At 38.0% G+C, this 26,161-nt stretch overlaps 1 protein-coding gene across 5 annotated transcripts in view; it reads left to right on the top strand.

Annotated features, from left to right (window-relative positions):
- Positions 1–26,161, top strand: part of DENND4C (DENN domain containing 4C) — an 84,632-nt gene that overhangs the window by 25,506 nt on the left and 32,965 nt on the right. For 4 of the 5 annotated variants that reach the window (XM_080921175.1, XM_080921174.1, XM_080921172.1 and 1 more), the window contains exons 5-18: positions 587–756; positions 5,708–5,946; positions 8,125–8,191; positions 9,233–9,291; positions 11,013–11,157; positions 14,730–14,905; positions 17,472–17,572; positions 18,492–18,710; positions 20,821–20,966; positions 22,564–22,599; positions 22,695–22,825; positions 23,989–24,121; positions 24,524–24,730; positions 25,492–25,620. In XM_080921175.1, coding sequence (XP_080777301.1) covers positions 587–756; positions 5,708–5,946; positions 8,125–8,191; positions 9,233–9,291; positions 11,013–11,157; positions 14,730–14,905; positions 17,472–17,572; positions 18,492–18,710; positions 20,821–20,966; positions 22,564–22,599; positions 22,695–22,825; positions 23,989–24,121; positions 24,524–24,730; positions 25,492–25,620 — 1,958 coding nt within the window. The remainder of the gene's footprint in view (positions 1–586; positions 757–5,707; positions 5,947–8,124; positions 8,192–9,232; positions 9,292–11,012; positions 11,158–14,729; positions 14,906–17,471; positions 17,573–18,491; positions 18,711–20,820; positions 20,967–22,563; positions 22,600–22,694; positions 22,826–23,988; positions 24,122–24,523; positions 24,731–25,491; positions 25,621–26,161) is intronic. The other variant, XM_080921173.1, reaches the window with a different exon arrangement.

The raw sequence follows: 26,161 nt of genomic DNA, 5'->3' as shown, positions 1-26,161 counted from the left end.
GGCTCCCAAGATAGTAGTGTGCAGCTCCACTGTCTGAAGGGACTGAGTGCTGCTTGCTCCCTGCCCTCCTTCCTGGGTGTCACATGCTTTACTCATGCCGAATGCCTTCTACACCTTAGTCTTCAGCACTGTCTTATATTTAAGAAATAACATTTATCTCTTCTGAGTTTTTCCCAAAGATTAACTGAATTAGTAAATTTGCCCTTTTCTTATCATTCTTTACAAAGTATTGACATATTTAGGTAAAAAATACATGTTGGTTGTTGATCAGATTGGCTGAATTCTTTATTAGTATCTTTTTTTTGCTTTGTTTTTTAGGACAGGGTTTCTCCATCTAACAGAGCCCTGGCTGTCCTGAAATATTAATATTTTTTAATATATTTTATGTTATAATTATTAGTTTAAGAATTAGATATAAAGGATAGATTGGCTTATCTTAATTTCTGTTATAGCAAAAATTAATTTTAAAATTTTATACAAATATTTCTAAGAAATTTGATATTACAATGTTATTTAATATGTATCTTAAATAATTTATATAAAAGTGATTTTTTTAAAAAAAGAAATGTTATCCTTCCTCTGAAAGGTTTGATTTTTCGATATCCGGAAGAAGACTATGAGTCTTTTCCTCTCTCAGAATCTGTGCCTCTTTTCTGCCTGCCTATGGGAGCCACTATTGAATGCTGGGATCCTCAAACCAAATACCCACTTCCTGTTTTCTCCACATTTGTCCTGACTGGTTCCTCAGCTGAAAAGGTATATTTTGTATCTTATTGATTAAACCTTTTTTGTCCATATTTTGATGTTGTGAAGTGGTTCATATATGTTTTATTTGAATGTTAGGATTATTTGGATAAAAGATATTATTATAACTCTCAGTGTAAAAGTCAAAAATAACCAGTCCCAAAATATGTACAACTCAGTGGACTTCTATACAGATAGAATTAGCAGACTTTGTGTCAGGTTGATTTTAGTATATGTTTTTTAAATTTATTTGCAAGCTTTTTAAAAGTAAAGTTTATAATTTTTTTTTTTTTAAATTGACATGAAAACTGTGATTGGGAAGCAGAGAGGCAGGTTCAGAGAAATCTGTGAGTTTGAGGCCAGCCTGGTCTACACAGTGAGTTCCAGAGAGAGATCCTGTCTCAAAATAAACAAAATTAGTAGACAAAAGAAAACAGATGACTAGAAGTTAGGAATATGATCTTTAAAATTAAAAAAAAAAAAATAAATGCAATTAAAAGTCAGTGACTTTGATTTTTTGAGATATTGTCACACTATGTAGATTTACATGAATCTTCCTGCCTTGGCCTTTGTGTTGAATTACAGGCATGTTCTACCATGCCTAGCTTTCAGTACATGTTTTTATCAGCACACACATCAATACCCAAAGGGAGGATTAATAAGAGGAAGGTGCACCACTAGAGAGAGTAGAACATAAAATTCAAAGACAGAGCAGACATGAGTGGGCATGGTGGTGCACACCCTCAATTCCAGCACTTGGGAGGCAGGTGGGGCTCTGAGTTTGAGGCTAGTCAGGTCTGCACAACAATTCTGTCCCAGCAGGGGACAGTGGGATCCTGTCTTAAACAAACAAGCAAACAAAAAAGCAGATAACAAATAAAAATATAACACATATAGTTAGTTAGAAGGTTCAATAAATGAATTCCAAAAGAGTAGACTAGCAGCGATGACATTTGGGTACTGGGGATCTGCGCTTAGTTTCTCATGTCTGTGGGGCAAGTGCTTTATTCACTGAGCCACCCTCCCAGTGTCTGCTCACTTTTGAAAATAGCGGCTTTAGTTACCATGTCATCTGGACATAGGAACTAACTTCTGGGACAAGGTCAGACGGAAAGGAAGACTAGTGTTCTGGTAGTGAGATGGCAGTAGTGCAAGCCACTAGAGAATAAAATTTTCACAGTAGAATCAGCCAAAAAAGAGCACTATTTAAATAAGCAGAATTGGATCTACTGTGAGAAAGAAGGAAGTTAGCAGAATAAAGAAGTGTTTACTCTCATACCAGAGAAGTCACGGTTTGGGAGATAGGACTGTCCATTTTAATTGTTACAGAGAGGAAAAGGAGGTAAGCACTGGAAGTGTTTTTGCTAGGTCATTATTGGTAATGTGGATGAGAGCTGTTGTAGTGTGTAGAGCTGAAAATAGATGCATAACATAGGGCCTGGCTGTTAGCCTGCCACAGGTGCTTCATTGGGAGGCTGAGGAATAGCAGGTAGTTGAGGCCACATAGGGACCTGTAACTTCAGATAACTGGAGAAAAGGGGAGAATGGAGAGTTTAGATGTGACCAACAACCATGTGAAAATCAGCTGTCCTTCAGCAATCTAGAACTTGCTGTGCGCAGCCTTGAGTTGTATTACCATCACCAGACAAGCAACCAAATCATGTGCTAACCTCAGATTCTACCTCAGGCTTCATCTTAAGGACTGAAAGTATAAATCTTTTAGAGGACTGGCCAGAAAGGCAAAGGCACATTGCTCCACAAGCCTAGGCGTCTGACTTTGGCCACTGGGCCCCACATAAAGGTAAAAAGAGAGAACTGATTCCACAGGTTGGCCCTCTGATCTCCACACTGAAAACATGCACTGTATATATTACACACACACATTCATATTCCTTCTCTCTAATGATAAAATTTTGAAGAAATATTTATAAGAAACCATTGGGAAAAGTCTTCATGCATACCATTGAATTTGCTAATATGACACCAAAAGGTCAAAATAGAAAAGAAATGGCAAAATTAGACTTCACCAAAATGAAAAACTTAGATCTATCAATGCATATATGAGAGGTGCAAACCTGTGGCTCTAGCATTTGGGCAAGGGACTAAGCCTCTCAAGTTTGAAGCCAACCAGGGTTATATGACAAAACAAAACAAAAAGCCCCAACATTTTAAGAGGGGGGAAAGAAACCACAACTGACAAGAAGAGAGAAAATATTTGCAAAATATGTATTTTAAAAGGCTTTTTTTTCTGATGTGGATTGAACTCAGGGACCACTTTGCAGGCAAAGTGTTCTGTTTATCTACCTAGCTCATAAGTGTTTATATTCAAAGTATATAAACACACTAACAACAAAGTCTTGACCATCCCAATTAAAAAATGGGTCAAAGGACTTTTGATTTTTGTTGTTGTGATAAACTACATGGCCTAAAGCATGTAGTTATTTCATGCTACACTTCAAGTCATAGTCTATCATTGAGGGAAGTCAGGGCAGGAATTGAAGCAGGAGAGACTATGGATGAAAATGGTTTACTGTCTCTTTCTCTAGCTCATTTTCAGCTACTTTTTAAGATATCCCAACCTCACCTTTGTAGAGATGGTACTGCCCACAGTGGGCGGAGCCCTGAGACATCGATTTGCATTCAAGAAAATGCCTCACTGTTACGGCCATAGGCCACTGTGGTAGATTAGTTCTTTAATTGAGGTTCCAAACCACTTTTCAGTTGTGTCAAGTTGACTTACTCACAGTTCTATTGCTGTGAAAAAACATGATGACCAAGGTAACTCTAATAAGAGAAAACATTTGATTGGGACTGGCTTACACTTTCAGAGGTTTCATTATCATCATGGTGGGAAGCATTGTGCACATAGGCAGACATGGTGCTGAAGAAGTAGCTTAGAATTCTACATCCTAACTCATAGGCTTCGGGAAGAGATAGTGACATTGGGCCTAGCTTGGGCTTTTGAAACTCCAAAGCCCACTCCCACTTCCAGAAAAGCCACACCTCCTAATCCTCCAATAGTGCTACTCCTTGATGACTAAGTATTCAAGTATATGAGCCTATAGGGCTGTTCTTAGTCAAACCACCACACAGACTTAAATAGACATTTCTCCAAAGAATGGAGACATAAATGGCCAGTAAGCTTGTAAGAGATGCTCAACTTCATGTAATTTGGAGATGCAAAGTTATGGTAAAGTAGCAAGCATTTCACATCTATTAGGTTAACTGTTGTAACAGCAAAAAATCAGAAAGTTAGTATTACTAAGATAAAGAGAAAGTAGAACCCTCAAATCCTGCTTGTATGAACAGATTGGCAGCTCTTTTTTGTAAGGAAAATGGAATTAATTACTTGATGAACTTGTTCTATTCTGAAGACTGTACCCAGAAATCCTGGGACTCACTGAACCTAGGGACTCAGATCACCTGGATGCCAGTACAGTATTGTCACAGTGCAAGTGTCCACTGACGAGTGGAAAGGAAAGTGGAATTTTGTTTGTATATTCTATAGATTATTACTTACTCAGCCTTAAAAAAAGATAAAATCCAACTACATGCTGTAACATGAATGAACTTTGAAAACATGCTAAGAAAAATAAGACACAAAAAGAATAAACAGTTGTAACATAGTAGGTACCATTAGGATAGGCAATTTTATTGAGACAGAAAGTAGAATAGAAACTGCTAACAGTTTGGATTAGCAGTGGGAGAAATGGCAGATTGTTGTTTGAGGTGTACAGAGCCTCTCTTTAGTGATCAAAAAAAAGTTTTGAAAGTGGATATCAGTGAGGGTTACACACGATTGTGAGATTAGCCACTGAGCTACAGTCGTAACAATGGTTGATGTGCTCAGAGGTGAGTGACACCTGCCTTTAACCCAGTGCTCAGGGGGCAGAGATGGAGGAACCTCTGTGAGTTCTAGACCTGTCAGGGTTATGTATCTTAAGAGAAAAAAGAAAATGTTAGCAGAAGAGATGGCTCAGTGCTTAATTTCTTATCATGTAGGCATGAGGACCCACGTTTGAGTCCATAGGGTCCACATAAAGTCAGATGTGGTAGTACATAACAGTAACCTCGGTGTTCCAGTGGCAAGATGGGAAGCAGGAACAAGAGAATCCCAGAAGCTTGTGAAGCCACTTAGCTGGGCATGTAGAATGACAAACAACAGAGATCCTGTGTCACGTGGAAAGTGAGGGTTGATATATGTGCTGTGTCACATGTACCTTCACATGTATGTACATTTAATTAAGAAATGACAAATGTGGCCAGTTGTGTGTTTCTGTATATTTTGTGTTCTGAGAGATGCCATCCAAACAAGTACAAGTTGAGTGAGGACCTTAGAGACCTCTCCAGGTGTTGGGTAAAAGTACATGAAGTGGTTAAAAGTGAGATCAAGTCAAAACAAGGTTGCCTTTTTAAAAAATGCTTATGTGCGTCTAAGGAATGCATGTGTTGCATATGTCTGTAGAGGTCAGAGGGCAACTTTCAGGAGCCAGTGCCCTCCTATGGCATTTGGCAGTTTGGACTCAGGGTGTCAGGCTTACAGGGTTAAATGTGCCTGCTACCCCACCTGTGTAAAAGGTTGCCCTTTCCTCTTTTTCTAGTCTCTCCTATTCTGTTCTGCTCTCTTCTGTTCTCACCCTCTTCTTCTTCTTCTTCTTCTTCTTCTTCTTTTTGTAGATAATGTATGCTTGAAATATTTCATTACACTGTGTGGGAGAATCTAAATAGATTTGCATCATAATTGGGTTGAGATAGTTCCTTTTATTTATCTGTTTGGTATGCAGTCCCAGAAAATAATCTGTTTAAAGAGCATTGGGCATGAATGTCTACTGGTACACTGGTTGCCTAAGATGCTTGGGGCTGGGGTTTAATTTCCAGTATGAAATATAAAAAGTGAAAAATGTAGAGAAAAAGCTGAATTTTAAAAACAATTTCAAATCTTACAACAGTTCTTTGACTGTAGGTATATGGAGCTGCTATCCAGTTTTATGAGCCTTACTCTCGAGAACTTCTAACAGAGAAGCAACTTGCACAGCTGGGCCTGTTGACCCCCGTGGAGAGAAAAGTGGTCTCCAAACCCATCAATTCCAACAAGTGCATTTGTTTGCTCTCACACTGGCCTTTTTTTGATGCTTTTAAGAAATTTCTTATGTTTATCTACAAAGTTTCTGTGTCTGGACCACATCCTCTTCCCATTGAAAAGTATGTATACTGAGGAGTCATGTCTATGGAAGTCAGATGTGTACTGCTCATTTTATTCTTTATATAGCTTAGCAGCAGACTTGAAAGGGAAGGAGAGTCATAGCTTGTTCCCTTCACCTGAATCACTGAAATTAGGAACTTGAAGTTTGAGTTGGTAGGTGTGATCTTACGATTGTTGGAAGAATTCTGGTGAGGAGTTAACTTGCATAGATGTGTGTGTTCTTCCTATTCATTCTTCAGAAATCAAGACAACAAATGTACACTTGGGCTTTGTGTAAGTGGCCAATACAAGGTCTAGGTATAATGAATATTCATCTTTAAACTAATGGGGAAATTTTTGCAAACTCCTGGGCCTCTTAGTTTCTGAGTTCAGGGACTTTATAGGTATGCATGGGTCATTTATTTTTTGAGGCCAGAGGAATGGTTCAGCAGGTAAGAGTACTTGTTCTTGGGTTTCCAGCACCCTCATGTCAGCTCACAAGTTTCCCATAATCTAGTTCCAGAATATCTACTACACTCTCCTGTCCAACACATGTCGTGTACAGACATACATATGAACAAGACATTCAGACACATAAAATTAGTAAATGAAATAAATGAATAAACAAAACCTTATGGTATATTTGCATTTATCTGTGTGCATACATGTGTGTATATGACCAAGGCACACAAATAGAGATCAGAAGATAACTGTTCTCTCCTTCCACCATGTGGGCTCTTGAGGGATCAAACTCAGGTTGTCAGGCTTGGTACAGACACTTTTACCCACTTAGTCATCTTTCTGGCCTATGTCTTTTTGTTTATTATTGTATCTAATAAAGATTTTAATAACAAGCCAAGAAAGGTCAAGAACTTTGTGTAAATTCATCACAACAAAATGAAAATTTAGTATTAAAATAGGCTATTTTTTCCCAGAATGCAAGTTAGTGGTTTATGGCTTTACATTTAATTTTCCAGCTGTCGGATTAATTACATCGAGGTAAAATTTAACATTGGTGATAAGTAAGCAGTCTGGTAAACAGTTGAGATTCTGTGGTTTCTACAGTAGACTCAAAGATCAATGATGTGATCATTGTTCTTCTCTTAAGGTAAATTCTACATTCTATCTCTCCCAAGAGCATAGACCTCAGGAGAAACTTGAAAAACATTGTTTGTAAGTAGAGAAATAGCATTTAGGTGTTCAAAGTACAAGTAGTAAATCTAGAATTAAATTTCTTATTTATACTTTCTTATATTGGCACTGAGGAGCAGGGCTATAAAAATAACTCTTGTTTGTTTATTTACCTTTTTTTTTTTTTTTTTCCAAAACAGGGTTTCTCTGTGCAGCCCTGGCTGCCCTGTGGTCACTCTGTAGGCTAGGCTGGCCTCGAACTCAGAGATTTGCCTACCTTTGCCTTCTGAGTGCTAGGAATAAAGGCATATACCTCTACTGCCTGGAAAAAGTAGCTTTTTAAAAAAACATTATTTTTATTTGTTTGTGTTCATGTTCATACATCTGTATACCACAACTATACCATGGAGGCCAGAAGAGGGGCGTGGACCCCCTGAGCCAGAGTGACAGGTTGCTTTGAACCACTGTGAACTTAACTCAGACTCCCTGCAAGAGTGTAGTCATTCTTAGCTGCTTCTGTATTTACTACAATTACTTTTATATTATTGTTTCCTGATGAAAATAATGGTTTTTGTTTGTTTTGTTAGACAAGGTCTCACTCTATAGTACAGCTGACCTAGAACTCAATGGGAAGCCCAGGCTAGTTTTCAACTTGTAGTAATCCTCCTGCCTCAACCTTTTAAATAGCAGAATTGCAAGAATTCATCAGTATGCTTTGCAAAAGTTTATTCTTTAGCTCAGTTTTAAATAAATAGTTTTACTATTGGGATGATATATAGTGGAATGAAAGGCTAAGATCTGAGATACATTTAAGAAAAGTAACTATGAGGCTGGAGAGATGGCTCAGTGGTTAAGAGTACTGACTGCTCTTTCAGAGCTCCTGAGTTCAATTCCCAGTAACCATACTGTGGCTCACAACCATCTGTAATAAAATCTGATGCCCTCTTCTGATGTGTCTGACGACAGCTACAGTGGTGTGTGTGTGTGTGTGTGTGTGTGTGTGTGTAATAAGTAAATCTTAAGAAAAAAATAAGTAACTATGGTATTCATTTTACAATCTTTTCTAGGCACATTTCACATTTTATGCAAAACATCCCTTTTCCTTCACCACAAAGACCAAGAATCCTTGTACAGGTAATGAAAAAGGAGTCTATTTATGTCAGTTTGTGTACAGTTCTTTGAACTTGAGATGAAGCAATATGTGTGTTTGAAGTTCTGACTATTTCATTATTTAGTAGCTTTAGTGAGCATTCTTTCCTGGTTATTTTTTTAGACCCCAGGTGAATAGAACTGGAGTAAATATAACTTATGATTCATGGTATTGTTTTCATTGGTCAATGTGTGCCTTTGCATAGATAAATTTAATAATTAAACCCATGACATAAAATTATGTCATGGTCATGTCCTTAGATTCTGATAATATTTAGTATTTCAATATTTAAATGCTGGGTATTTAAACTTTATTTGGGAGGAGGGAAATTAATACAGCTTTTTACAGTACTTTCAGACTGTACTAAAGAATCTGTTTCTTACTCAGGCCTAGGTAGTGACAGGCCTAGGTAGGTGTACATAGTGTGACATTTACTATTTAGAATCCGTACAGACAAGATTCCACAGACTTACTGCTTAGCTATAGAAATGAGATCAGGTTGTTATGAAAATTGCAAATTATTTAGCTTTCTGTTCATTTACTGTCTCTTCCTGAATCATAGCAGTTTACAAACTGACACTGTGTAGCATTATAGTTTAATGATATAATCTGTTTTCATATTTCTTCTAAGATATTGTCTATACTTTATAGCAGCACTAAGTCAGACACTGATGGTCTTGAATGTATTTAAGTTCAGCAAGTATTAATTTGTCCTAGACAATAACTAAATGCTTAACTAAATTTCTTGAATGAATAAATTTGAGTTTCTTATAATAATTATTCCAAAATTTAAAATAACTGTATTTAACCTCCTGACTTGGTCAAAACTCAGCCATCAGTTTAAGAAGAGCTGAATAAAAAACAAAACAAAAAAACCACTTGAGTATTTGCAGTAATCATTTATATCTCATTGTGCTTGAAATTATATACCTCTCTGCATATTAAACAATCTTCTGTTTAGCCCTTGATCTAAACATTAAGACTGTAAAATTGCCTTGGCTAACTTATCTTTTTGTTTGTTTAAGCTATCAGTCCACGATGCATTAATATTATCACAACCAGTCTCCACACCTTTACCATTAAGGTAATGATGGTTTGCTTGCTTGCTTGTCTGTGGCTAGAACCCAGGATGTTATATATGTTGGGCCTTATGATCCACACCCTCATCCCATTTTATAATATTTAAAATGTTTTATTTATTTTCTTGGAACAAAATGTTTTAAAATATTTTACTGAGCTAAGCATGGTAGTACAAGCTTCCTAGAATCTTGGAAGACTGAGGCAGAAGAATTTCAGGGCTGGAGAGATGGCTCAGTGGTTAAGAGCACTGACTGCTCTTCCAGAGGTCCTGAGTTTGATTCTCAGCAACCACATGGTGGCTCACAGCCATCTGTAAAGGGCTCTGATGCCCTCTTCTGGTGTGTTTGAAGACAGCTACAGTGTACTCATACACGTTCAGAAGGAATTGCAAGTTTAAGATTGGTATGAGCAACTTAATGAGATCCTGTCTTAAAATAAAAACTTACGGTGCATGTAGTAGCTCTGTGATAGAGCACTTGTTTAGCTTATACAAGCCCTGAGTTCAATCTCAAAAAAGAAAAGGGGTCAGAATGCTTTTAGAGGATTCTTTAAATTCAGAATACTTCAGATGCAGGTTGACACTAGGTAAGGATAGGGCATCACTTAGTCTTGCCATCCTGGGTGGGTGGTAAGGGCACTTTACTATAGAGGTACTTAGAAACAATTGCAAGGCTGGGGAAATTATTGAGTAGGTGAAGCCACTCCCCCTGCAAGTTTGAAAAACTAAATTTTGGTCCTCAGAATCCATGTGTGTAGAAAGCGTGTATGGGTCATACATGTCCATAATCCCAACAGTGGGCAGTCAAGAAACAAAGGCAAGTGAACTCTAGAAATCACTGGCCAGCCAGGTAGCCACTTGGTTAAGTTCCAGGTCAAGGATAGACTCTTGTAAACAAAAGATGGTAGGTAAAAAAGCTGTCCACATACTTCATGCACAGGCGTTCTGCAAGATCCACAATTATAAGATCTAATACAGGAAGTGCTTTTTTCTCATCTCTCCATATTCAGTTTGTAAGTAACTGATGATGGTGATCTGATATTCACCTCCTGCATTTCATCTGCATCACTAATTCAGCCACTCTCTGGACTGTTTCATTAGAGCCTCTTGATCCTTTTACTCTTAGACCTTCAGCTTCTTATCTGCCTGCAGCCAGTGCATCCTCTTATGAATGTGTTTGAGTCATTTCTCTTTACCATGATCTCTTGTTATTTTCAAATGCTCCCTTATTTTGAAGTTCTTAGATTATGACATTAGCTTTTTCCTGCTTCTGCATTTTTACATAATGCTGTCTCCTAGCCCTATTACATCTCTACCTCTGTTCCTTTAAACTCAGCTCAGATGTTTGAGCTTCAAAAAAATCTTTCTTTTTTAAAATTAAAAAAAAATTATTGGTTATTTTGTTTATTTACATTTCAGATGTTATCCCCCTTCCTGAAAACCCCCCATTCCACCTCCTCTCCCCCTGCCTCCACGGAGGTGCTGCCCCACTCCCCATCCACTCCCAACCCACTGCCCTATCATTCTCCTGTGCTGGGGTATCAGTCCTTTACAGAAAATCTTAGTAATGTTCGTTTGAATCACACCGTATACTACCTCATTAAATTAATTGCATTCTGCTAAGTTATGAATTGAAATTAACATTAGATTCTTAACCTGTTTAGTAAATGAATCTTGATATGTTTTAATAAAAAAAGTTCCCAATTCTTTCTTTCTCTGTTCTCTAGTGGAGCCCACTTCAGTTCCTTGCTGATGAATCTGGGTCCTGAGAATTGTGCAACATTGCTGCTGCTGGTTTTACTTGAGAGTAAGATTCTGCTGCATTCTCTTAGGCCAGCTGTGCTGACTGGGGCAGCGGAAGCTGTTGTTGCTGTGAGTATAGTTTTTCTTGGAGAACAACATCACTACTAGGGGGTTTTGGACTCTTCTTCAAAGAAGGCAACTTTGCAATTTCCAGCTCAGCCAGTTTACTATGAATGTAATTGGAATGTATGAAGGAAATAAAAGTTAGAGGAAAAAATGTCAGTTTCTAATTTTTTTAAAAATTTTTGCGTTCTTAGAGTAAATATTCATTATATAACAGTAAAACTTGTTAAGTGGAGCCTGGCAGTCTCTACCTGTAGTCTTATGTTTCCTGGGGTGACACAAACAAGGGTCTTGTCATCCTAATAGAGAACCCAGGAGAGACTAAAGTAATTAGTCTCCCAAAGTCCAAATGGGAAACTAGTTGTTTTATTGAGATTACTCACAAGAGTATAGATGAGCAGTTACGCAGAGGACCAGGACCACTCCAGTGTAGCTGCATCATGGGAAGGCTCACTGTAGCCGAAATGTACATTGTCTCTGTGGGACTCACAGGCATCTCAATAGGTCAGAGTTTTCCAGATACTGAGCTGGTGCAATTATTTTCTGTTCTTATGATCTAGGAGAGGGGCCTTATGAATCTGAGTCAAGTTTCCCGGACTTATTAGTTTAATCTCTTGAGTCTCTGCTTTTTCAAGAAGGCAGTGATTCCATTTGAAGAAAGTTGCTATACAATATCATAGCACTTGGGAGGCTGAGGCAGAAATAAGTGTGTGTGTGTGTGTGTGTGTGTGTATCGAAATCTTGCCTCAAAAAACATAAAAAGGAAATAAACCAAAACACTAATGAAACACTAGTTGATTTTAAGTTTTTAAGTTACGCAAATTAGTTGCATGGTTAATTTCTAATTTTAACTTTTAACTATTGTCTCTCATTATATATATGGCTTTACTGTGAATAGGATAATATAAAAATGATCTGCTCTTGGTTAAATCGCAAATGAAGTCAAGTTGTATTGCCTTTTTACTGCACTTAGAAATCAGATCATAGTGAATTTTTTGTTGCTGTGTGTAGCTGTATGCACATGTGCACTCACGTGCGCACATGCACACACACACAAGCATGCACACATATAGGTGCACATGCCTCTGCATTCATGAAATACTGAACTTGCTATGTGGGTGCTGGGATCTGAGTCTCAGCTTTCATGATTCTGCAGCAAGTGTTCTCTACCTGCTAAGTAATCTTTTTAGCCTTTGTTTATTTTACTATTTAGTGTGTGTGCACCTGTCTGTACACATGAGTGCAGGTGCCTGTGGAGGCCAGAAAGAGAGCATTGGATTTCCTGGAGATGTGGGTTCCTGGAACCAAATTCAGGTTTTCTTTGAGAGCAGTACTCTTAAATGCCAAGCCATCTCTCCCATTCCTGGCTTTCTTTTGTTTTGTTTGGTTTTTTTAAAGACAGGCTCACATTCAGCTAAAGTTGACCTGTTACTTATCAGGTTGGTGGTGTGAAGTTTCACAGTTCTCCTGCCCTTAACTGCCTATGTTGGGGTTAGAGGTGGAAGCTGCCTGGTCACCCTGCTTCCTTGGTGTTTTTTCTGGAACACATTTGTTCATGTTTCAGGTAGTTGTCTCTTTGTAGTGAGGCTCACTTTGCCCGCACTAGAGCAACCTGTTCTGAACTTTGTTTATGGTTCTTTTCCCCATAGTTTTATTTGCTTCCTAATAGAATATATACTTTTTAATGTCTTCTGTTTATTGTATAGTTCTTCTTGTTAGACTATGTGTCAACAGACCAGGCAAGCCAGGCTTGCTAGTTCATGTCTACCAGGAGTGTACGACTAATAGTTTTATCAAAACATAGGCTACTTACTGATTTATTATTTATTACTATTTTCTTGTATAGTAGCAGAATTAAGTAGTTGTTACAAAGGCTTTGAGGTCTAAAATATTCTGCATTTTACAGAAAAAAAAGGGTAAAATTCTAGACCTTGAATCCAGGAGGCATGGGTCTATTTTGATACTGAAATCTCATTGTCTAAGAGTGCTTGGCACTTAACAAATGCTCATGTGTATATTAATATGTAATTCTAATACAGGATTGCTGGTATTGAGTAATAATCTGTGCCGCCTAGCCGAGGTGGTGGCTATAAGGATTTTGTTGGGATTGGTGATGCTGAATAAGGGTGAAAATTGAACCTGACCTTCAAGCAATAGCTCATCCCTAATTACAGTTGTGGCCGATTGTTACTAAGCAGAGTGCCAGAGGCAGGTCCTTGTTCACATAATGAGTTTGAAGCCACTATACTGCGTAATGCTCTGTCTCATATCAGAGTATGGTTTTGAATGGAGCTTTGTAGCCACTACAGTACACTTGGTTGGGAAGGTAACTATATATGAACCAAAACAATATTTTAGTTTTTTTTTTCTCTTAAATGTTTTTGTTTTATGTGTCTATGACTGTGCATATATGGGCTAGTGCCCATGAAAACCAGAAGAGGGCATCAGATCTCCTAGAGCTGGAGCTACAGGTTGTGAGCCATTATTCAATGTGAATTCTAGGAATTGAACCCAGGTCCTCTGGAAGAGTGGCCTAACCACTGAGCCATCTCTCTAGCCCCTTAGTATATTTTTTTCAACCTATTAAAAACTGATCTTAAAAATAAAACCAAAAAAAAAAAAGAAAAAAAAAAAAGACCTAAACACACATATACTATGATGGCAATTTGTGAATTAAAACTTCCAGTAAGTTTTTTTTGTGTGTATATGTTTGTGCATGTTCGTGTGTATGTGTGTGTGTATGTGTGTGTGTGTGTGTGTGTGTGTGTATATGGGTTTGTGTGTGTGTGTGTGTGCTAGAGACAAACTTATGATGTCATTCTTTCTGGTGCATCCCACTTTTTTTTTTGTGAGACAGATTCTCTCACTGGCTATGTTAGATGGCTAGCAAGCCACAGAGATCTGCCTGCATCTGCTTCCCTATTGCTGGAACTGTAAGAGCCCTTCATTCCTGGCTTTTGTTTATTTGTTTGAGATTCTCAGAGAATGTTTAATATCAACTATTTTGAAGAGATCAAGCTTCACTGAAGCTGAATTATTTTAAATGTTTATTTGAAGTGTAGAAAATGTTTTGTTGAGACCTTTAGGTGATTGCATTTTAATTATATTTTATTTTTTAGTGTAGCGCTTGAGATAGAACCCCCAGGTTTCTAAAACATGCTAAGTAAATGTTATACCTAACCACAGTCCCACACTAATGTTTCTCCTACTGCCCACAGGCCCTCTGTGTACTTAGATTTTGGTCAGAGTTCATAAATGGGTAAAATGCCCAAGTTTATAAAAATGTAGGTTTGTTTTGTTATTTTGGGGGCAGTTTCATTTCTTTTCTTTGATTCTCCATAAAGTATGCATGAGATTTGTGTAGAAGAATAACCTGCAAAGAGCTGTTAGTGTGCCGTTCTCAGTATTCTTGAAATTTGAACCTGATAGTATTTGTAATCACTTAACTTTGGAATGAAAATTAAAGTTGAAAAAAATGGATTTCATTGCTTTTCAATGGTCCCTTTCAGTAATAGTTAATTGTATAGTTGTCATTGCAAATTCAAATTTGGTTAATTTTTAAAAAACTTTTCCTCTAGATGATCTTTCCATTTCAGTGGCAGTGCCCATATATCCCCCTTTGTCCTCTCTCATTGGCTGGAGTGCTCAGTGCACCTTTACCGTTTATAGTTGGAGTGGACTCAAGGTACTTTGATCTTCATGACCCACCACAGGATGTTGTTTGCATTGACTTGGATACGAACACGTTATATGTGTAAGTGATTCATCTTGTTATCTTCCACGCATAGTCTCCACCATATATAATTAAAGATATTTAGAAGCATTTAGAAATAAGTTGCATTGCCAGGAAGTGTGTAGATTAAAAAATTGGAGGTGCTACGGGTGGTGCATGCCTTTAATTCTGGCACCAGGGAGGCAGAAGCAGGCTGATCTCTGTTCAAGTAAGAACAGAGTAAGGTTTCAGGACAGCCAGGCTTGCTCAGAGAAACTCTATCTTAAAAATCCACCCCCACCCCCGCCATGAGGTCTGGGGGCATAGCTTAGTTGATGGAGGGCTTGCTTAACATTCTTGAAGCCTGGGTTCCAGTTCCAGAACTGAATAGATGCTGTAGTGACATATGCACTTGGGTCACAGGTGGCAGGATCAGAAATTCATGGATCTTCTACATAGTAATTTTGGAGCCAGCATGTACTACATGAGACCCTCTCTCTCCAGGCCCATGGCCACTGCAGGGCAATTGTTTAGGAAGATATGTGTGTGTAAACTGACAGAATAGTTGTATGAAAGGAAGAAAACATTGCTTAGAAAACAACACTGAAGCTAGACCAGTGTGGTAGCTTATGCTTGTAAACCCAGTACTTGGAAGGCTAAAGGAGGTCACCATGAATTAGAGATCATTCTGGGCCACATAGTGGGATCCAGGTCAGCTTTAGCTACAGAGTGAGACATTGCCTCAAACAACCCCACAAAAATGTAAAATTAAAATGATACTGAAGTGGATACACTGTATTTTGAAACTGCATAGCTACCGTAGGTCGTTATTATGTATATCTAGATGTATAGATAGCTTGGAAGTAATGAGTCACTTCATGAATTCCGTTACACACACACACACACACACACACACACACACACACACACACACACACACGACTTCTTTCTTCATTTCCTACATTTCTTTTCTTCCTCTCCTGGGCACTGAGCCCAGAGTGTGTTGTGAGTTAGGCCTTAGGCCTTATAGCCAGCTCTGATGTTTTTGTTTGTGATAGTGTCGTATCCTAGACTGGCCCTGAGTTAGAGCTAGCTGTAGTAGCCAAGGACGATCTTGAACTGATCTTCCTGCCTCTCCCAGGTGCTGGCGTTACAGGTTTGTATCCTACTCCAAGTCCAACATCCTTTCCTTTATGGTAGTAAAAGCAAGTGTTGATGCTTCCCCTTGGATTAGACAGACTGTGGCGTGTGAGTATATGTCAGTTCCTAGTCATTTGTTATATTATCATTGCCATTTTGTAGAGAAGAAATTTGAGTAACAGACTTTCAAAGTGATTATTTTTCAAACTCAGATAGAGAGTAAATGTTAGAGCCAGAATCCAAACTGATGATAATTCACATAGGGGCAACAGTGTTCATTTGGGGATTTAAAAAGTGGCACTAAAATGTATACTATGTAATTACATCAAGTCAGATCACATGATCAGAGTTAAGTGTTATATGACATCAGTTTTAAACACATGAAAGTTTCGTAGTTGATTTGGCATCTTACTTACTTAATTATAAGAAAAATCTTACTATGTGTCCTTGGCTGTCCTGGAACTTGGGCTGACCTTTCTGCCTTTGCTTCCTAAGTCATAGATATGTGTCATCATGCTCAACTGAAGTGTGAATCTTTTAACAGTATCTGGAACATGGGATGGTTGCAGCCCTTTCCAGAAAGGATACCATATTTGCTCTGTGCTGATGGCATTATTAGCCAGGGAGTATTTAAAGTTAATTTCTACTTGAAGTTCCTTGGACCATGCTGGTAAATTTGGTGGGACAGTAGTAATTTAAGTAAGGAATTTTTTCTTCCCAGTTGAAATCTAAGCAAAGCCAGCATTACTGAGTCTTAGTTTGATTTTCATTCAACACTGTACTTGGTTGTGACCAAAACAGGGGCCTATTAATTAATCCTTAAGTCAGATGGGGCTTTGGCATTTCTCTAGATTTCTAATCACTGAAGACTAAACTATAACATTAAAAGAAAGTCTGGTACATATATACTGACTTGTAGAAGAAGAATGTTTTTCAAAGCCATTGTCTCTGTTTTATTTTATGTTTCTGGATTATAACATTCTGAAATTTTCAACCTTTATTTAGCTTTTATTTTTATTTTATCTGTGTCTTTAGGTTTTTTTTTGTTTTGTTTTGTTTTTTTAATGTTCTTATGGTCATAGATTGTGTTAAATAATGTGTTTGATTTCTTCTTATACCTCTGCTAGGAATCCAGTGAACTAGATGTACTTGGTTTTTGTTAAATTTCATCCAGTACTTGGTTTGGGCATAGAGTATTTTAGAGTCCTACCAATAGGTTAATGTTTTGTCAGTTAATTCAACTTTTAAAATATTATAGGGTTTAAGTGTAACTTTAAAGTCAGCATCACACTGCGATGATGAGGGCTGTTGGAGACAGTCACATTGTCTAAGGTCTAAAGTACCCCATTCCACGTGTCAGTGTTAGTCTTCAGTGCATGAAAAATGCCCCTTTTAACTCTGCTGACAGAAGAAATTTGTTTAGTACAAATGAATTATGTAGCAGATTTTCTTAACTCTCATTTAATAGAGCTGATGAAAAAAAGAATGTAAACTGGAAGCACCTTCCCAAAAAGCCATGCAAGAGTCTGCTTGGCTCCCTGAGGAGACTGTATCCCCAGCTCTGCTCCGGTGAGTGGAAGAGGGTGGGGTACCTGCTGCAGACCCAATGGGGATCTGTGTGTGTGTGTGTGTGTGTGTGTGTGTGTGTGTGTGTGTCTGTCTGTCTGTCTGTGACATGTGCACACAAGTGTTAGGTACTGTGGAGCCCAAAAGAGAGCGTCAGATCCCAAGGACCTGTCAGCTGCCCAGTGTGGGTAGTTAGTCTGATACAAGAGTAGTATGCATTCTTAACCACTGACCCATCTCTCTAGCCCTTCTTGTGTTTGAGACACTGTCTTTGCTACATAGTTCAAGGTGACCTGGAACTTGTGATCCCTTTGTTTCTGCCTCTCCCCTTTGAAAGTTTTTTAAATGTGTAGAAAAATGATGAGCTAATTAAAATAAAGGTAATTGTTAATCAAATATATTTTGTTCTATTTAATGTTATTTTATATTAGACCTAAACAATGTTTGGTTAGTTATTTTTTGTTTTTATAATATGTTCTTTGTACCCTGTCCTCTTTGCTACCCTTTATCCAAGAGCTAAAGGTGGCTTCAGACTCCAGATCCTTTTGTCCCCCTCCCAAATGTTAGGGCTGCAGGCATCAAGTCCAAGGCTATTGTGTAGTGCTGGGTTGGACCTGGGTGGAGGGAAAGCACGCCATCTGAGCTACAACCCAGGTCCTCTTTTCTTGTTTCGTTGGTTTCGAGGGGTTTTGTTTGTTTAGAATTTTTGAGATCGGAGCTAATGTACGTAGGGGGACTAAGAACAAGGTGGTGAACAGAAGGCGGCCTGGCGTCCATGGCTATTCTAGAGCAAGGCTGTCAAGGGAGAGAGAATGAGAGAGAGCGGGGAGTGTTGTGGACTTTGACTATTTTCTTATTATTCAATCATGATATAATAAATATTATATATTAATGCCTTGTTTGGCTTTTCTTTCTTTGTCAGTTCATCGAAAACCTCAGGAAAGTTCAGCAATTGAGATGACTCCAATTGAAGCAGATTTCTCTTGGCAAAAAAAGATGACACAACTTGAGACGGAAATTCAAGAGACATTTTTGCGATTTATGGCATCTGTTTTAAAAGGGTACAGGTCATATCTCAGACCAATCACAGAAGCACCTTCCAATAAAGCCACAGCTGTGGACTCATTGTTTGACCGACAGGGTGAGTGTCAGTGAGGTCACAGTTGCCTTCATTGAAGTCAAAGGCATTTCTATGTCTTGTTGCTACATAGATGCATTTACTGCATCCATAGACGTTTATATTCAAATATAAGGAATATCCGTTTTTCGTAACTTACTTCTACTGCTAGATAACTTTTATTTTTATATCCCAGTTTTTTTTAAATGAAAAATGTGAAACTGAATGTGTTTAATTTGAAAAGCCCAGTGTGTTATGTACAATCCCATATGATCAGTTATTTCAAGAAGACACAGTTGGGAGGGACATTTTTGGTGGTTTTTCTTTCCTCAGTTTTGTAATATGTGCTTCAATAATTATTAAGAGTGAATTGTCTGGGCTGGAGAGATGACTCAGAGGTTAAAAGCACTGGCTGCTCTTCCTGAGGTCCTGAGTTCAATTCCCAGCAACCACATGGTGGCTCACAACCATCTGTAAAGGGATCTGATGCCTGGGATCTGATGACCTCTTTTGGTTTGTCTGAGGGCTACAGTGTACTTACATACACGAAATGAAAAAGTAAATCTTAAAAAAAAAATGGATCGGCTGAACTTACATGCCCTTAATTCCAGCATTCAAGAGGCAGAGGAAGAAAAATCTCTAGAGTTCAAGGGTAGCCTGGTCTATATAGAAAGCTATAGGCCAGCCAGCACTGCATAGTGAGACTGTGTCTCACAACTAAAGAGATGGCTAGCAGTTTAGAGAACAAACTGCTCGTGTAGAAAACCTGAGTTAGTTCCAACTGCTTTTAGCTCTGATCCAGTGTCTTCTAATGACCTTCTAGGATACCTGTACGTATGGTGCATGTACACACACACACACACACACACACACACACACAGAGAGAGAGAGAGAGAGAGAGAGAGAGAGAGAGAGAGAGAGAGAGAGAGAGAGAGAGACTCAAATCTTAAATTTTTTTTTTAAAGATTGGTATAGTGGTAGTTTCAGTAAGCCTACTTTCTCATCTGCTACCTTCACCCCCCCCCCCCCAAAAAAAAAGACCAAAAAGACCTGGTAGTTAGTAATTCAACTTCATAAAAGCAAACCAAACAGAGATAATGATCTGAGGGTGATAAGGAAATTAAAGATCAGTAGTTATATTGGAAACCAGCAAGGAATGTATGATGAGTATGCCTCTGTGAAGACTCATTGAGAATCATGGTCTTTCATGGTCTGTGCACATTCGTTACCTTTCATCACTGTGACAGCATGCCAGAGGAAAACAACCTTTGATAAGGCAGAGCTTCCATGGAAGAGCATGACAATCAGGAAACCTCAGGAGACACAGGGCTAATGGGGCAAGACATTCCTTTCCCAGAACTGCCCTGCTCGCCTGCTTCCTCCTGTGGACCTTCCTGCTAATTCCTTCTTTAAGTTGAACTGAATGGGTTAACCCATTGGTGAACCATCTGGTTACCTCTCAGTAGTCCCCTTAGCTGTGGACATGAGCCACTTCATGTGACACCTCATAGCCAAACCACAACAGGAAAGAATGATGATGGTAGGAATGAGGGACTGATGCGCGGTCACTGAAGGAAAGGCTCCTGGACTCAGTGAAACAGAGCACTACTAGCCAAGTGCTTAACCTTGGCTACACAGAAACCTTCATCACATGCAGGGGATGATGGTCTGATGGCAGAGGAAGAAGACTGACCCATTCAATATGTCAGCCATTGGCATAAGAGTTGAAGAGTCTCAGAGAAAAATTCTTGTTTGTTTTAGTTTTTGAGACTAGACCTGGCTGTCCAGGAGCTTGTTATGTAGATCATGCTAGATGTGAACTCAGAACTCAGAGATCCACCTGCCTCTACTTCTGAGAGCTGGGATTCCAAGGCATATGCCACCATGCCCAGCCAGAGAAGAGCTCCTGTCTTGCTGAGGACATAGGGCTGACGTTCCTTAGAAGAGTCATAATTCAGTGAAGAGATTGGTATCAGGAGCTTTCATAGTTAAGTCAGGCAGAAAGAACTTTACGTGACTGTTAGAAATTCCCGTAAGTGTGGATTTGCATAAAGGGGATATAATATATACGAGGATAATGTTTGATATGACATTAGTTCCTTTTAAAAATGTATTGTGATTTTTTTTTCTTCAGGTTTTTTGAAAAGTCGGGATCGTGCCTATACAAAATTCTATACTCTTTTATCCAAAACACAGATTTTTATCCGTTTCATTGAAGAATGCAGTTTTGTAAGTGATAAAGATACTGGATTGGCATTTTTTGATGATTGCATTGAGAAGGTAATATTTTGCTTTATATGCCAACTTTAAGAAAAGCAACCTTGGTTTAACTTCTATAATAATAGGTTTTATGTGCGTTTAAGGGCGAACAGGAGGGTTGATGGAAGGAAGAGAGAGACAGACAGAGACAGAATATCTTTCCTCTTTGGTATCTACTTGCTTCTGTACTTGATTTGCTTTTCTCTCTGAGCCTGTTGAATGTTAAAAATGTTTCCTTACCTTTCTAAGTATTGCTGTTTGTTGGTGGTGGTTTAATCTAAATGAACAGGATATGACTAGTTTTATTATTTAAAGGCTATGGACTTAATGGATAGTGCTATATCTTATTGCTTTAATGTCTTTCAGAATACTTTGATAATATCTGTAAGATTTTTGGTTTTTTGTTATTGTTCAAGGTTTCTTTTGAGCCAGAGTCTTATGTGACCCAGGCTTTGAATTTGCTACTTAACTAAGGATGACTTGATTTCCACCTTCCAAGTGCTGTAATTGTAGGCATGTGTCACCCCTTCTCCAACCCCACACCATGTCATTGTTTTTTTCTTTTAATAGGGTCCTGATATGTTACCCTGCTGGTCTGGGATTTGCTGTATAGACTGAGACTAGTCTGGCCTGGGACTTGAAATTATACCTTTGTTCCCTAAATACTGGGGTGATTAAAGCCACCTACCCCTTATGCCCAGCCTTTACTTTTAACAGTGAGGAATTAAGTTCATATGTCTTTCTAATTTTTAATAGGTTTTACAGTTTTTCTAAATAGATCTAGGAGCCACTTTTTCTTTACACAAATCTTATAAGATTTGAAATTGTATCTATGAATGGTTGAGTATTATGTTTTAATTATTGTTTTAATATTTAATTATTGCGATTCATATGCCTTAGAAACCATGTTTTAATAAGATTTATAAAACAACTAATCAAAGTCAAATATGATAACATGCCTGTAATTCCTCTGCTTGAGAGGCTAAAGCAGAAAAATGGGAAGTTTAGGGCCAGCCTATACAGCAAGTTCTAGGCCAACTGTAGCTACATAGTAAAACCTGTCTCAAAGACTGAGAGAGGAAAGAGAAGAAACTAATGAAAATAAGTAACCTCTGTCCTGTAAGCCACAGACAAATGTGCTTCAGTGAAAGCATAGAAGACCTCATTGTGAAAAAAGTATTGAAAAAAAGTTTACTTTTGTGTATGTGAGGTGTATGCACATGCGTGTGGTAATGTGCAGAGCCCAGAGGAGGATGTTAGGTGTCATGCTGTACCGTTCTCCACCATGTTCCTTTGAGATAGGGTCTCTCACTGAACCTGGTGCTGGGCTGGTTGTCTGCAAGATCCAGCAGTTTTCCTGACTGCCCGCCTCTTCTCCACTGCACTGGGCTCACAGGCATGTGCTTTCGTGTGGGTGCTGAGATTGAATTTAGATTCTTATGTTTGTGTATCGAGTGCTCTTAACCACTGAACCATTTCTCCAGCTCCAAGTTGTTGTTTCTCCTCTTCCTGCTTCTCCTCCTCAAGTTTCTTTTTAAAATTAGAATTTAAAAATTTAAAAAATTTTTAACTCAGTACAGGTTTTCACTTAGAATTTTTTCTTTTTTTTTCTTCTTAGTTGTTTCCAGATAAAGGTATAGAGAAAACAGACAAGGTATGACCCCACCCCCCACCTTAGGTTTAAATATTGCCTTTCAGAATTAGATTTTACTTATATGCACATTAATTGGAGAACATACTTATTTTCAGGTTGATCTGGATTCAGCAGAAGATACCAAATTGATAGAGCTAGACGACTCACAGAAAAGTGAGCACACTGTATTTATAATGCCACCTGAGCCACCTCCTGATGACGGGAATGAATTGTCACCTCAGTACAGGTAGAATGGATTCTTTTAAGAGCTACTTGGGCCTAGTTTAGATTGTTTGTTACATTTTTTTGCCATGATTAAGAGATGCCCGTTTGTAATATGTGTAGGTAATTTTCCGTGTGAATTCAGTGAGCTGAGATCAGTATTCTGTGGAGTTACTGCCAGGTGTACTGTGTGAGGGTGAATGGCCTTACTGCAAGGGAGGTCAGACAGTAATATTTACTTACACGTTTCACTATAGTTTAATCTGCAGAGTTTTATTTCTTAAAAAAAAGTTGTGAGTTTGGGGTTTTTGTTGTTGTTTTGTTTTGAGTTTCCCTAATAACCAACTTTAGGAGTTTTAATTCTGTGAAATTTTTCAGTTAGTGGGACAGAGAAAATGTGAAAGTAGAGGGATCAGTCTCTGTTTAAAGACAACCTAGCAGGTAGAATTCAGAGGAGAGTCTTTTCAGAAATCACAGTAAATATTTTCCTTATTGTAATTGTCATGGTACATGGTTTAATAAACTAAACGAAATCAGAAATGTAATACGCAATTTTAGTACTAATTTTAGATTTATTATTAAATTTAGGTATGTGTATATTATATATTGTGTAGACAAGTTCATCTTTAACATTTTTTTTTGAAACCTGAGTTTACCTTTAATGGTATAAATGTTCTTTCATGCACTGAAAATTTTCATGGCTTATAATTATAGTGACCACATTGTATGCAGTTACTGTAATTTATTTACCTTATTTCTTGTGGATTTGTTCATAGTCCTTTGTATCTTTGTATGCATTCATACACACACACACACACACACACAATAATTCTCTAAGGAAAAGTCAAGGACCTCTGTAAAGAGACTACTCAGCAGGGCTGAGTGAGACTGGAGTTACACTGCAGTTGGGTGTCATAAATGCTAGTTCGATATCATGCTGTATAATTAATTTTTACTTTTTTGCAAACTGGTTGAAAATAACAAATAGCTGGGACCATTTAGAGTTCCTCCTGACAGGACAGTTTGTAGTACTGGCTGTGTTTTCTCATACTTTGAAACAAATTGTAAGGAGTTTTAAAGAACATTATAGGATAATATTTGAAGTTTAGACATTTTACCTAAATATTGAGCAGTTGAAGAATTCAATGGATTGTAAGCCAACAGTTCTATTTTTGCTTTCTATTTTAGTTACACATACTTTCCAAGATTGGATCTTAAGCTTTTTGACAGCCCACAGGAGCTGAAACTGTGCTTCAATAGACATCCTCCTGGAAGTAGCATTACAAACAGCCCTGCCCTCATGGCTAAAAGAACTAAACAGGTTAGATATTCTTTGTATAACCCATGTTCATTGAAAATGTAAAATATCTATGTATAGAATCCTTAGCAGCCGTTTTAAGGCCTGCTGTGGTTATCATGTGTGCAATGGTACTTCTTGTATACAACTTGATATTAAAGCTGAAATTTAAAGCACTCATTTATATCTAAGCGAAGTCTTGGGAACCAAGGAAACTTTAACTTTTCTGGACGTGTGGTAGCATACTTAATTCCAGCATTCAGGAAGCAAAGCTGGGAGGAACCATATAACACAAAATTAAGACTATAAAATCCTTCATTTTTAAAATGAAGTTTAAAAGTTTACATTAAAATTTTCCCTTTTCTATATTTCTTCATTTACTAAAATGGGTTTTAATGAATACATTGATATTTATTTTTTTTATAGGAGATAAAAACAGCTCATAAGTTGGCTAAGAGATGTTATACGAATCCACCACAATGGGCCAAGTATCTGTTCAGCCATTGTTACAGTTTGTGGTTTATTTGTCTCCCAGCCTATGTTAGAGTTTCTCACCCTAAGGTCCGAGCACTCCAGCAGGCACATGATGTGCTTGTTAAGATGAGGAAGACAGACGTGGATCCATTAGATGAGGTAAGTGCACGACACTGAGGTATCTCGTGGCTGCTATTGTTGTTGCAGGGCAGCGGATGAGTCCAGGGCCTTGCCTGTGTTTAGCAAGTGAGCTGTATCCCTAGCTCTCGCTGATACATACTGTTTTGTAATTTTAAATGTTTGGGTCTTGGTGACTCATTATAGTCCTAGTACTTTTCGAGGCTGAGGCAGGAGATTGCTCCAAGTTTGATGCTACTACACCCTGATCCTACACAGCAACAACCTGTCTCAAACATAATAAAATAAAATAAAGTGAAAAACAAATAGTAGAAATGTTAGTTAATTAAGCTGTTAGTTAATTAGTCTGCTGGGCGTGGTGTTCATAGAATAGAGCATAGAATGCAAAGCATATTGACTGGGGTGAATTTAACCATGTTTGATTTTAGAAAATGTTCTTTTTCACATTATAGAGAACAGTACTTCACATTATGGAAAAACAGTGATTTTCCTTATATAGATTTGTTTTCTTAGACAGAAGAGACATGTGCATGAAGTAATGCTTTTGATTATTTCTGTTAGGTTGAATAGGGTTTATTGTTGTATTTTATTTATTTGTTTTCTTAGGAGTATTTTGCAACTCTATCTAGTCTGGAAGTCACTATGTATGGCCTTGAATTCCTGATCCTCCTGCCCCTACCTTCTTCTAACCACCCTGGTTGAGTAGAGTCATTTTTAAATCTCTGTAAGTCTCAAGTAAACTAATAGGCTGAGGACTAATGCTTTGTTGTCCCTCCTGCTAGGTGTGCTATCGAGTAGTAATGCAGCTTTGTGGACTTTGGGTTCATCCTGTTTTAGCAGTGAGAGTCTTATTCGAAATGAAAACTGCTAAAATAAAACCAAATGCTATTACTTATGGCTATTATAATAAGGTGAGTTGGGCTGACGCTTGGCAGGGCAGCATATTTGTTAAAAATTTTTATTATATGTTAGACTTAAGGTAAAAGGAGGTTATTCTCCCATCTTCATTGACAGTTGTATAAATTATACACAACATGTTTTGAAATGTGTGTATATTTTGGGATGGCTTCATCAAGCTAATTAATATATTCATTTACTAATTTTTGTGGTGAGAACACAAAATCTACTCTTACCAATTTTCCAAATAAATATGCTGTTATTAACTATAGTTGCCATGTTGAACAGTAGATCTCCTAAATTTATTCCTCCTGTCTGACTGTAGTCCAACAGCTCTTTACTGGTTCCTACTGCCTGCCCCTGTCTGTGAATAACTACACATAATAAGTAATGTCTGGTTCTTTCACCTCTTAAATTCTATGTGAAAGACAAGATCATGTGATCTACTTGTTCTACCTACCGTCATGTCCTCATGGTTCCCTGGATTATTCTGGCAAGGTTTTTGTTCTCTGTTTTTAAGCTAGTATTTCATTGTGTGTATATATACCACATTCT

The sequence above is a fragment of the Micromys minutus genome (genome assembly GCF_963924665.1).
Source record: "Micromys minutus genome assembly, chromosome: 9".
In the NCBI taxonomy this organism is placed as follows: Eukaryota; Metazoa; Chordata; class Mammalia; order Rodentia; family Muridae; genus Micromys; species Micromys minutus.
This window is presented reverse-complemented; position numbering and strand designations above follow the sequence as displayed.